Raw genomic sequence first — 13977 nt, 5'->3', positions numbered from 1 at the left:
GGATAATCACATTATAAATAAATCATCCATTGTCATTTGTCAATAAATGGTTCCCTGTTTTGTTGTTAATTGTTGGAATTGTATATCATATTATCTACTTTATCCAATAATTTGTTGAACTTACAGGATAATCACATTATAAATAAATCATCCATTGTCATTTGTCAATAAATGGTTCCCTGTTTTGTTGTTAACGGTTGGAATTGTATATCATATTATCTACTTTATCCAATAATTTGTTGAACTTACAGGATAATCACATTATAAATAAATCATCCATTGTCATTTATTGTAGTATTCTTTCCATCTGATATTTCAGGTTTGATTCCGTACAGAACCATCATGCTACTGTCAAGATGTTCGTCAGGAAGCAGATGGTCTTGTTTGAACAGGCTGCTCGGCTTCTCTTCAAATACTAGTTTTCTAGGTGGACTTGACCTTGGTTACCAGAAGAGTAGTTTTCACGTATGTTGTGTACAGTTGCCGACACACCTGGGAAAGAATGCAGGAAATCTGTTTAGTGCAAGTGTACTTGAAAATAACCTTGTCTTAACTAAAAATATTATATCTCCTTTGATTGTGCCAGTTCGGGGGTTCAAAGATAAAGACGTTTTGAGGTTGAGATGTAAGGACTGCTACTTTAAAAAAATTGATGATCGTTGGTATGTTTTCTGTAACTCTTACGGTCGACATAAACAGAGACAAAAACTCCCTGACCCGAGGTCGTACTGGATTATTACACATATGACACATGGGCCAAGAAAAAAGTTTTGATAACTTCTCCTGCTTCTAATCTTTTGTTGTACTTTTATTTAGGTTTTCAATTAATTGTTCTTTACAATGGATTAGAAATAGAACTTCGTTTATGTAACCGAACGCAAATGGTAGTTCAGATGTATGAATAGCGATACGGCATACAGTGAAGTGTTATATGGAAAAGTAAACAGTTTGTTTTATATATTCAGTTTATGGATAATTTCTTCATGAATTTTCTGTAGAATTAGTTTGTAAGTTTTGAAATCTGGTCAAACAAAAGAAATTTGAGATTACTGCCTGAACATTGCCAGATTAACTAAGTTTGAACCTGCTAAACAAGTTGGCCCTCAATCCCACCAAGTATTTAAATTATAAGCTTTATCAGATTCATTATTAAACTTAATATTATGAAACTGATAAAAACAATGAAACCAGTGTTAAGCAGCCAAAAGAAGAAATTCATCACTTTAACGTTTACACTTTCTCAAACAGAATGTAATTAAATTTTTCATACAAAAAAATGAGTTTGTATAAAATGGTAAAATAATTTAAATTCAATCAAAATAATTAACACAATCACAAAATGTTAAATTATAAATTACATTTTTAAAATTTTTAAGCTTGATTTTTACCAAACTCAGTTGAATATAATATGCAATTAAAAGAGATTTTTGATAAAGATGTAAAAGAAAGATGCTTGTATAGGCAACATTAACAAATAACACAGTTTGATTTGTTTCTGGGTACCTCTTGGACACTGGGCCATGGCTCAGTTGACAATGTGTCTACAATACTGCAAGGTGTCTGATCATCAGATCCTGTCCAGTAGAGCTCAGTTGACAAGGTGTCTGATCATCAGATCCTGTCCAGTAGAGCTCAGTTGACAATACTGCAAGGTGTCTGATCATCAGATCCTGTCTGGTAAAGCTCAGTTGACGATATGTCAAGGTGTCTGATTATCAGATCCTGTCCAGTAGAGCTCAGTTGATAATACGGCAAGGTGTCTGATAATCAGATCCTGTCCAGTAAAGCTCAGTTGATAATACGGCCAGGTGTCTGATCATCAGATCCTGTCCGGTAAAGCTCAGTTGATAATACGGCCAGGTGTCTGATAATCAGATCCTGTCCAGTAAAGCTCAGTTGACAATACGGCAAGGTGTCTGATCATCAGATCCTGTCCGGTAAGGCTCAGTTGACAATACGTCATTGTCATCATGTTGGTAAAGATGCGAGATATAAACTGCCGTAGTCAATCAAACACAGAAATCATGGAAATTTTCTAAAATCTACATTTCTAATGTGAATCATTTAAATTGATGAGCATTTTCACTTTTGACTTAAAATAAAACATGATTTCTTTATAGAATTTAGAAGAAATAAATAGAGGTTATCATCTAGGATGAGAAATTTAATACAAGGAATGTCAAAGTTCATATTTTAAAACGAAACTTTTGGAAGATAATATAACATAATTTGTTATGGGCCATAACCATAAGTTAGCTATAGAAATCTTGCCACTTTCAGACCATCAACAAGAGATAAATATAAAATTATATTACCGTTTAATGTTTTCTGGTGCACTGTAGGATTTTAATACAAGTATTATGCTATGAAACATAAGTTGACCTTACATGTTTATATGGTCTAATATGCACATCTATCATCAGAGGTGAAAAGTTTAAATTATAGTTTAAGAGCACTTCTAGACACCTATTGACTTTTTTTATAATACAATAAAAAAAAAATTATCTTATCACTATACATAAACATGTGGTCCTTCTATACAAACACAATTAAGGAATTCTAATTGTTATGAAATACAAAGTTCCAAAATTTTGTGAAGGAACTTGTAAGACCCAAATGTCAATTTAGAATGTCGTCTTAATGCTTACATATTTCTAGCAGTTCGTGGATTTTTTTTTTTTTAAACACTGGAATAGTTGAACAACAATTCAGTTTTGTGCCGTAAGATGTCGTGATTTGTATTTACGTGATACTCGAAACGCTCAACAGGTTTTTACACGATGGTAAAAAATATCTTTAATTTTTAAATGTGGTAAATAAAGTTTTTATTTCAATAAAACTACTTAGTTTTGTATATATAGTATAAAAGTTTAGAGACCGCTTGTATAGGTAATGAAAGTTATTATAAATGTACAACGTTTGGACAAGATTATAAAAATCATCATTTTCTTGAGTTTTAAAATTTATTGTTAAAATGCTGGAAATGCCAAAATTTTTATTTGATGAATGAGAAACAGCTCTATTTTTATGAAAACTATATGCCAATTAGCAAAACTGTTTTGTGGCCAGAACACTGCATCAAATCAAATGTTCTTGATGATATATTTGATGCATGACCGAAGTTATACAGCTGTTATTGAAAAAAAGTGATGACGACAGTGTTTTAACTATTTTATGGTAACAAACATACCGAAATGTAGAAATAATTTACTTTTAAAATAAATAACTTGTTCTTTCCAGTGGAGGATCAAGCATAGTCATACAGTATATTGTGCTGGCTTTTGATAATCTTGTACATCGTTTGTGTCTTTTACCACACGCACAAAAAACATACAGTGTATTTTTGAGCTGTAGATGCGTCATAAGGATGACAGTTAAGCCTCACTATACCAATGAACGAGAGTAGCTTAAATGTTCACTGTGGATGCTGGCTAGCTAAGCTGCCTTCCCTCTAATACGTTAGTTCAAAATTAGGGACAAATAGCAAAGATAGTCATTAAGTAGCTTTGCCCGAATATCCCCCATCCAAAAACAAAACAAATCTTCCCAGTAGTTGATATTTTCGATGATTTGGACCAAGGTGTATGTGCAGATTTTTATTTGAACTTTATTCTATGTAGATTTGTAAATACTTTCCCAAATGCGGCAGTTGGTTCTTCTGTACGCATTTTTTGTTTTCACAAATTTTATATTGGTACATATGATAAGTATTCAGATTTGTTATAGAACAAAAGTTGTACAGAAAGCCATTTTTGGTGTCCGTTTTTTCAAGAAGAGAAGACGATCCTTCTACATAACATGGTGAATATCTCGCTCTTTCAAGTGGAAACAACGGCCGTTATATAAAGATGTTCAAATCATTAGTTAATTAATTTTTCAAATATAACTATTCGTAAGTAAATTTTTTTTTTTTTTGGCCAATATATTTTATCCATACGGACAATCATGAGGAACATTTTTTATTTGGTATCATTTATGTCTCTCGGTGGGACAGCGATAAGTCTACGGATTTACAACGCTAAAATCAAGGGTTCTATTCCCCTTGGTGTACACAGCAGATGTGGTTTTACTATAAGAAAAACTCGTGTATCATTTATGCAAATAAAAAGTACAATATTTAAAAACAGGGAAACGCTACCACCCTCCTGAACGGAGGAATAGTTCTCACACTGATGGGAGGGAATGGAGATGGAAAGACTAGTAAATTAACTTATGAGATAGCTGGATGAGAAAAAAGGCTTCAAAAAACAAAACGTTGTTAGTAACGGGACCCAAACACTGACCCCCAGGGGTATTATTCCTTTTTTATATTAAAATCAAAGATATTTATAGAGGCAAAACAGCTTATACATGTTTTACTATATAGAGAGAAAATATACCTAATTTCTAAAGCAATCGCTATTTTTAAAGTATCGCTGCTTGTTTTAATAAGTCTTGTTGATTTTGTTATACTTTATCTACTAAATTAGTATAAAATCTTATCAGAACCAGAAAGATGTAACATAAAATATTTTTCAGTGATAAAGTTTAGAGACAGCTTGAATGGATAGTGAAATAAACTTTATTATATACGTACAACGTTGTACATTTATGATAAAGTTTTTCACTACTCATTCAAGCTGTCTCTAAACTTTATTTTCTAAAAAGTGGGTTCCTCGTCATCAGATCTTTTGGTGGCTCTTCAAACATTTCGAATGTATTTATTCGTATTTAATAATCATATAAAAGCACTATTCATAGTATAATTGTGTTTTGTAACAAGCGTCTAAGGAACATTGCTTTAATAAAACAACAAAGAACTGTGCTGTTTGGGTTTTCATCGAAATTCTATGAAACGCTTCAAATACACTTATAGGATGCGCAGAGTTAGAGATTTGGGTGAGTTATATTAAGGTATTTCAAGTGATAGTAAATTACGTTTGAAATTCAATGTATATTAAAACGTTTTTTTTCTCTGTTGTTGCTTTGTTCAGTAAGCGTGGATTCACTTTATGAAAGTTCAGGGAGAATTACTTTATGCGTAGTTGAAAAGTCAATGTTAAATGTTAGCAGTTTGACTTGCATCATGGCTGATTAATTTTGTTTTTTTATTAAATTTATTTTGCAAAATTAATTTATTTGCAGTAGTATTTATTTAATACACCTTGAAATTAAAATTGATATTTTTTATTTGTAGTTAGCTCTCAATATTTCGTTTTAATTTCTCTACCTCTCTCTGTACTGTGTAACTAAAAATATTATTCAGCCTATTTTTCAGGGAATAAATATTAGTAATGTGTCGCTGTAGTTCTAGAGACGTTCTGTGATCAGGCTTTAACAATAACCTTATAAAAATTAACTTAAACAACAGCAAGAAATCTGTTTTTGAAAGTCAAATTTATGAGGTATTAACGTTTCTGTTTGTTTGTAAACTTTGAAGCAAAAATGCCCTTATTTGAACAGGAAGAGTTTATTCCTATCCGATAATGCCAGTGAGTAGACAGAAAGGTGTTGTATACGGTATACTATAGTCTATAGACTATTTTAATTATAATGTTAAAATTGATGACGTACACTAAAATGATTACTTATTTACTGGTTTAATTAAAATAATTAGATTGTAGTGTTGATTTACACTAACAGTGTGTGCTCTCAAGTTGTTTTTACATAATAAGTTAATATAGATACGTTAGCCTACTTGGTTCCACTCCGTTGTCAGTTACGAATACTATAATAGTAATAGTGTGTTACTATGACTAACAAGTAACAGTAGTACTACTAATCGTAAATACTGTGTACAACAGTATTCATTACTGCTACTAGTACTAGCAATACAAATAGGCTTGCACTTAATACGTACATACACTGTGTTGAAACATTACGTTTATCTTTTAAATTATAAATCATTAAATGTCGAACTACAGACTGTACAGTCAGTAGTTAACCAGGAATTGTAGATCAGCCATTATGATTAAGATAGAAATTATCTCTTAAAGTTATATCTCATTAATAATAGTAGTACTGATGTCAATACTAATGTGACTCATTGACAATACTTGAGCTTAGGCTTAGAACTTAGACTATTGATTTTGTTTGGAGGTTTTTTTTTTTTTATTAGTAAATGTTGATGTCTGATATTGTACAAGAAGTCTGATATTCTGTTTTTGAATGATATTGCATAATTCAAAACTGTTTGAGGTTTTTCTTTATAAATTTATTTATGAAATCTAACTGGCTAAATTAAATGTCACTGTGTAACTAAGTAAAGAGCTATATCTTTCATGTATAACACTTGCAGAAGCTGTATCCTGTTTGCAATCATTGCATTCAATGTTATGTACGTTACCAATCTAAACTGAAAGAAACTAACTGAGTGTGATGTATATAATATGGTTCTATACAAATTTCTGAAAAGCTTCTTCATTATAACCTATCGGTTGCTTTTCAATTATGTATATATATATATTTACAAAACCAAAATATTTGTACATTTCCTGTGTACATATTATTCCTATTTTGCAATACACATTTTTAGAACCATTGTTAAACTATATTTGATCTAAAGAAGTTTATATTTCAAAATGCTCTTGAAGTATCAGAAGTTACCAATGTCACTAAGGCTTTAACAAATGATCTCAAGATACTAAACTCGGTAAACCAAGTAAAAAATTATAGTTTACAACATAACTTGAACATTTATTGAACTCTCTCAAGTGAATTATCACCTAAACAGTTTTCAGCTTTCTGTTTATTTAATGACATTAAAAAAGAGTTTTATCCAGTGAGTACTTGTTAATTATCCTCCAGTTTTTTAGACACCCTAAGAAAAACTATGATTTAAATATTGAAGTATGTGCCATGTGTTGTTATAAGAAAATGGTCTTTTCGTATTATGGTTCATATCTGTTTAATTTTACCATACAGTTAAAGACATTTAAATATGGTATGAAACTTGTATTGATGAATATTGGTATGAATTGTTTAAAATATATTAAGTGAAATATATTATTGAGATACTATGAAAAAAGAGTGCATGGTGAGAAAGATTTACTCAATCTCAATGAAGATGGCTAATCTAAATTAAAAGACACTAGCTGTGTGTAATGTATGTAGTGTTGTCACTGTCCTTCCTAAGACTAAACCCTAAACCCACCACATTTTAAGACAACCCATTCCAAAAGTCCAACCACCCTATCAGAAAAGTAAAACTAACTTGGCTGAAAATGACTCCTTCCATGCCAAAATTTATATTTGTGTTCCCTACTTACCATCAAGTTCAAAAATAAAGGATGATTCACCAACACTATCAGTTTCCTTGGCAATATTGAATTCCTCAATATTCTAACTCTTCATTTTTTCAAAATAAAACGATTTCAAAGATCTTAACCAGTCCTCTTATGACAACTTATTCCTCTTCTGAACCTCTTCTAACAGCTCAATATCTTTCCTAAGGTAAGGAGGCTAAGACTGAATACTGGAGTGATTTAGAGAGCCTACCAAAGTAGTCTTATAAAACAAATTTATAAAATCATGTAACAAAACCAGCTAATTTTACTTCTGTAGTTTGGAAAATTCTAGTCTTATAAAACAAATTTATAAAATCATATAACCGAACAGGATAAAAAAGATAACATGGATTCATCAAAGGGAAACTCATCTTACTAATCTATTAACTTTTGTTTGAAGACAATACTTATTGTCTGGATGATGGAAAGGGTGTGGACTTAATGTGCTTAGAGTTTCCAAAACTGTTGATAAGAAGTCATACAGAAAAATTAGCTAAGAAATTTACATTCATAGAACTTGAGGAAAAAGTATTTAATTGGACTGTAGGGTTGCTGGGTGGGAGAAAACAAAAGGTTGTTATTATTGAGAGTGCAGTCAAACTGGACCCTTTTTACTAGTTGGGTGTCTTTGGGAGGGGCACTGCTTGCTCTTTTGTTTTATCCTATACATTGTCGATATTGATAGGACAATAATTAGTTAATCAGTAACATTTGCTGGTGACTAAACTATTGGATATTTGTAACTGTATCGAGGAAGTTGAGGTACTGCAGAATGACTTGCATTAATTGGTAAGTTGGACAAATAATTGATAAATGACCTTTAACTGTAGTAAATGGAAGGTATTTCATTTAGATTAGAGCCGGACAAGAAGTGAGATTTGCTAATCAATTCAATTCAGTCAATTGGTTATTCTCACACAATGGCTAAAAAACATATGATGTATAATGCCAAAGACCGATACCTGCTGTTGGCAGAGCACAGATAATCCATTGTATATATTTATGTTTACCAACAAACAAACATAATGGTAATGTTTTAATTACTTAATTGGAACAATAAAAAACATTAGTTGTTTATTTTCGTGACATTAATCCATTATTTTACATGCTCAACTCGCAATCTGAGGGTCGTGGGTTCGAATCCCCGTCCCACCAAACGGGCTCGCCCTTTCAGCAGTGGGGGGTGTTTTAATGTGATGGTCAATTCCATTGTTGGTTGGTAAAAGAGTAGACCAAGAGTTGGGGATGAGTGATGATGACAAGTTTCCTTCCCTCTCGTCTTTCACTGCTAAATTAGGGACAGCTAGCTCAGATAGCTTTCGTGTATCTTTGCACGAAATTCAAACCAAACCAAACATGACTCTAATTGATGCTCATAAGTAATTGAATTAATTGCTCAATTCTAACATTGATTACAAGTCAAAAATGGTAATTATTGCTGTGTAAGTCGCTAGTTAAACCACACTTAGGGTACTGTATACAGTTTTGATATTTTGGTTTATTTAGTAGGGTTTGGAAAAGGGACTACTAGGATGATTCTGGGGATGCAAGACTTACCTTGTAGGGTTAGGTTAATTACCCTTATTTTCTCAACAGAATAATAGTATTTGGTTTCTCTGAAGGACACAAGTTTAAGTTTGGAGAAAAGCTAGGCTCCACTTAATGTTCATGTATTTTTCTAATAGTATGATTTGCATATGGATTGAATTTCCATTCACAGTAGTGGAGGCTTTACTGTACAGAAGTTTAAGAGATAAACTGATGATGACCTGAAAAATACAAATTGGACTTAAATTTTTACTTATCACAAGGCCAACCTCGAAGGATAAAATCATCGTCCGTGTGTTATGGCTTGATGAATGTTGACGATATGTAGGCCTAACTGTCATGAGAATACAAGCCGTAGTGTTAATATAATTCATTCCCTTAATTGTCTGTATTTTAGCATTAATTGTAGTGTCTTATATTTAATTAAAAATATGTTTATTAATAAATTACGATTATTTCTCGATATTTAACGTTCAGAAGTTTTGACTGTGGGAACCAATATCTTGTTCTCTTCACAGACTATTCCAAGAGAGAGGAAAAAGTCTTGTAAAACAAGTGATTTGTTTTTTTTTGACAGAGGCAAACAATTTTATTAAATATGTCTTATGTTTAATTTTCTAAGGAAGATATAAGAGAAAAGTACTTTATGATATTAATTGACTCTAAAATGAGGTGCTTTACAAAGATATAATGAATGTTTCATTAAGTAATATAGATTTAGTAATATAGAGTTTTTTGTTTTTTACAGGCTGAGGAAGACACGACAAGCTATTTTGTATGCAGTGTGTACAAAGATAAGGCTACCATAGCAACTAATTTGTTAACTTTATCGTTGATCTTATAGACTTTAATCAACAGTGTTGTGTGATGTCTAAAGAAAGAGCACAAGATTTAAAGCTAATTTGTGGAAAAATAGGCTACAGCTCTTCGGCAAATGTTTCCCAAGCAGAGTTAGTTGATCCAATGGCTACGGCGATGGCAACTAATGGGTCTCAGTCGGTTAATTCAGATCTGAATGCTACAATGTTTGGTCCACTCATGCCAATCAATGCAGCTTTTCCAGCAGTGCAGAAAAGGACGATGTCAAGCACTGGTGCACCTCTATCAACATGGTTATCCTACACACTCAAAAGCTCCGGAGATTCCACTATGTCTGATTCTTTGCCTCAGGTACCTGAATTTGACTCGGTCTTATGCTCTCAGGAAAATCAAAACCAGTTTGATCTAACTTCATCTCAAGTTTCACCACAAAATGCTAAGAACTGGTTGCCAGGATTTAACACAATGCCATTAACTACATCAGTTTATCGTCAGTTGTCCCAACTAGCTCCTAAATCATCTTCAGAATTTGTACAGGTCTGCCAATCTAATCCAGTTCAGAGAACTGCCAAGATGCCTTTTAAGAATCATGTAGCTAAAGTGGATTCACCAGTAACATTATCTCAACAAAATCTAGCTTTTGTACGGAAAGGGGACTCGTTACAAGCTGCTAATGCCTTGATCTCACAGGAACTACAAGGCAACTTTGTGCCCATGAGTGAAAGTACGAGTTTGTGCCTTCTGGGTGGGCTGAATGTTATTTCAACACCTTTATCATCTCCAACACAAACTGTTTCATCTTCAAACTATTCTACGTATGATGAGGGGCCGGTGGAATCTTCACAACCACAGCTAATGTTAGACGGTTCCGTGTTTGAAACTCAGTTTGTTATTTCAACAAGTGTACCCACTTCATCTCATTTTCCTGGCCTGCGAGTAATGTCGGGGCTTCCTCAAGAACCTTCCAACTTATTTCAACTTTCATCCTCCCCATCAACCAGCTCTTCAGTACTTCCCGCTAGTACATCATCAGTGGGTTCAATTGTTCTTGACTCTTCTGCTATGAATCCAGTTAACAATCCACTGGGTTCAGTAACTCTGGCCTCTGCTATGAATCCAGTTCATACTCCACTGGGTTCAGTAAGTCTGGCCCCTGCTATGAATCACGTTAATACTTCACTAGGTTCAGTAACTTTGCCCTCAACAATGAGTCCAGAAAATAATTCAGCAGATTCAATAAACACTCACTCCGTTGGAAGTCTGTCTAATGCTTCATTGATTTCAGCTAACTTGACCTCTGCCGCTAAAGACTCATTTCCTGTTCCTTCTGGATCTCTGATTTTTTCGGAACATCTACAGAATGTAAATATTGATAGTATGGATGTTTCTTTTGCTGTAGAAGAATTGAAATGTTACAAATGTAAGTTTTGTATGTATGCAAACCTTCAACGAGATCATGTTGTCACACACATTAAAACTAATCACCAAATGCAACTTTCAGACCCAGTTGTTACAAGAACCAATGAACTATCATCACAAGCAAAGACAACTAACCATATGCTGAGTAATTCTTTAACTAGTCCTTTCTTCTCTTCGTACTGTAGTGGGCCAGTAAATGAAGTAAGAGAGGAAACCACTCGTACGGCTTTTACAAACGCTCATCCTTCAAACAATTCAGAAGGCCGTTTCCTTTGTGGCAAATGCAGACAGACTTTTTCTGAACTGGAGGAATGTCGAAAACATTTATCCACAGTGCATCATGTAAACGCTAAACATGTTCAATTAGAGTATCTCGACGAAAACATGGAGCCTCTTGACAAAAAAAAACATTTTGATAACACTAAAGGAAAGAAAAACTCCACCAAAAAAAACACTGAGAACCAGCTTTCAAGAAAGTTGAGTGTCAGTGATACACAGCCGCTTAAGAGTTCGAAAGCTGCAATTCTTCCAAAAGTTGGAGAGAATCCGAAAGTTTTAGTTAGCATCAAAAAGAAAAACAATGGGGAGATGTCTATTTCTAGAAAAGCATGGCAAAAAAAGATGAAGAAGGAACAAGGTTCATACATGTATGTCTACACAGCTCCATGTTTCGTAATCTAAACTTGTTTACCACGTTACACATTTGATATTTGGTTATCAGGTAAAATTTAATGATGACATGTTACTTAAAGCTAAAGAATATGAGGGAGAGAATATTTTTTAACCACACTTGTACATTTTAACGTGTATTTAAAAAATTAATTGATACGCGTGACCAAGATGGGAAATATTTATTTTTACATATATGTTAGTGATTAATTAAATGAAATACTTTTGTGCTAATTTTTTTCAGTAGAAGTTGTGATTTTAAATCTGAACTGAATTGAATCCTTGTGTATTTTAATTAATCAATAAAACGTTACTATATTCTTTCAACGTAATGCAGCAGTTAAGATAAACGCTCGGTGCCAGAGTAGATAAAGAAACACTGAGATTTATAAAGGTCAAATGATAATCTATCAACAAGCAATATCACGGGTTCTGTTATTATCTGTGGAAAAATGATACCTTTTTCTTTGAAGTTAGTTCCCTAAAGTTTCACATATAAATGTATGTATGACCATGTGCTGGTTTATTTTTGTCTAGTGACAACAACTCTCAAAGAAAAAGTTACAGGATAAAAATGAACTGATGAAATAAGGTAAACCCATGGTTATTTGGGTGACTTTACAACTGTATGAATTATGGCATTTAATTTAAAGAGACAATGTCTGTATTTGTAAATTTACCTATTTACAAGTTTCTATTCGGGAACAGTATAAATTCATCGTAGTACATCACATAGCAAAAGTTTACAAACTGTTTGATCCAAATCTCTAACAGCTGTGAATATAAAGGATGCAACGTGAGGTTCAGGAACTTGGATAACCTTGATTTTCACCGCAAGTGCCACATTAAGGACGACTCTACCTTTTCTTGTGCTGAGTGTAGTATTATTCTCAACCGCTGGGGATCCATGGCTGGACACTTATGGCGTACCCACCTTATAGACTTGGAACTACATGCTTGTGACCAGTGTTCGTTCAAGTAAGTCTTAAGGTTATACGTTATAGCCTTCTGCTTTATCAGGCTCGTAACTTTTACAGCCTGTATGTTTGGCAGTACCAACTCAAACTCAAGGATCTGAAATAACTCTCTGTAACTACTAAAGAATATACTTTCACTGTGTAACAAGTACATTTTTTTTCTTTACATATATAATATTTAAAAGCACTTTTCCTGTCAGTTTTTAATTGTATTTAAGAAAAACGGATTTTGCTAAAATATCATCTCTTCTTGTGATTGTTTTTTAGGTAAAAATAACTATGAAATGGTGAAATAAAGATTGTGATGAGAATTCTGTGGTTTAAGAACTAAAACTAACTCGTTCTTTTATCATCTACATTATGTAATTCTGTCTGTCTGTGTTTTTTTTTTAAAATAGGACATACAGTCTTTCCAAGCTGGAAAGTCTTCACAAGAGGATTCATGTGGATGAACGGCCGTTCTTATGTGATGTATGTGGTAAAGGTTTCAAAACAAACAAGCAGCTTCGTACGCACAAGGTTTGGAATGTTCTTACACATCCAGAAATTAACATGTTCACAACTTTTTTTTTTTTCCTCTGTATAGCGAGTATTATAAGTATAGGTTATCTGTAGAATTCTTTTTAATTGCATTTGAAGAAGAGATCCATGAAGAAATAAGGTGAAGCAATGGAAACTTCTAGACCTAATACTTGTGATAAAAAATCACGTTATATGTGGAGTATATTGGAATGAGTGCTATCTGCCTGTTGTAGAAAAAAACACAAGTGTAGTTGACGACATTTGAAAAGTCTTCTGTCTTTAGATTAGTATCTCTAAACTTGTGTTTTTTCTGCAACAGCCAGTTGTCGTCCATTCCAGTGCACTTTTCATGAATAATCTGTCTAAACAATCTATCAAAGAACACATTAGATGTTGTGTTTTTTTTCCTCATATTTGCCTTAATTTGTCCATTACAAGTTTCAAATCAAAGACATATGAAAATAGCATATAAAACTGCCTTAAAATCTGCAATGAACAAATATATCTGAAGACTATCATGACTTTCATCATAAATATTAGGCTTAGAGATTTTCTGGTACAATATTATTTGCTGTACGGTAGGTTGTGGAAGTGACCACCACACGCTGTACAGTAGGTTGTGGAAGTGACCACCACAAGCTGTACGGTAGGTTGTGGAAGTGACCACCACACGCTGTACAGTAGGTTGTGGAAGTGACCACCACAAGCTGTACGGTAGGTTGTGGAAGTGACCACCACACGCTGTATGGTAGGTTTTG

General features: G+C 33.1%; 2 protein-coding genes across 4 annotated transcripts in view; both read left to right on the top strand.

Moving 5' to 3' along the window:
• The window catches only part of LOC106474148, a 5888-nt gene extending 4930 nt beyond the window's left edge, over positions 1 to 958 (top strand). Inside the window, exon 2 of the mRNA XM_022402516.1 lies at positions 320 to 958. Within this exon, the coding sequence (XP_022258224.1) occupies positions 320 to 774 (455 nt within the window). The 3' untranslated portion in view covers positions 775 to 958. The remainder of the gene's footprint in view (positions 1 to 319) is intronic.
• Positions 959 to 5271: 4313 nt separating this feature from the next.
• The window catches only part of LOC106474147 (zinc finger protein 616-like), a 17262-nt gene continuing 8556 nt past the window's right edge, over positions 5272 to 13977 (top strand). The window contains exons 1-4 of one of the 3 annotated variants that reach the window (XM_022402517.1): positions 5272 to 5487; positions 9562 to 11698; positions 12495 to 12698; positions 13096 to 13216. In XM_022402517.1, coding sequence (XP_022258225.1) covers positions 9681 to 11698; positions 12495 to 12698; positions 13096 to 13216 — 2343 coding nt within the window. In that variant the 5' untranslated portion in view covers positions 5272 to 5487; positions 9562 to 9680. The remainder of the gene's footprint in view (positions 5488 to 9561; positions 11699 to 12494; positions 12699 to 13095; positions 13217 to 13977) is intronic. The other 2 variants (XM_013934838.2, XM_022402518.1) reach the window with 2 other exon arrangements.

The sequence above is a fragment of the Limulus polyphemus genome, unplaced genomic scaffold, assembly GCF_000517525.1.
Source record: "Limulus polyphemus unplaced genomic scaffold, Limulus_polyphemus-2.1.2 Scaffold6876, whole genome shotgun sequence".
In the NCBI taxonomy this organism is placed as follows: Eukaryota; Metazoa; Arthropoda; class Merostomata; order Xiphosura; family Limulidae; genus Limulus; species Limulus polyphemus.
The sequence above is the reverse complement of the archived record's forward strand: the minus strand, read 5'-3'. Positions and strand labels throughout refer to the sequence as shown.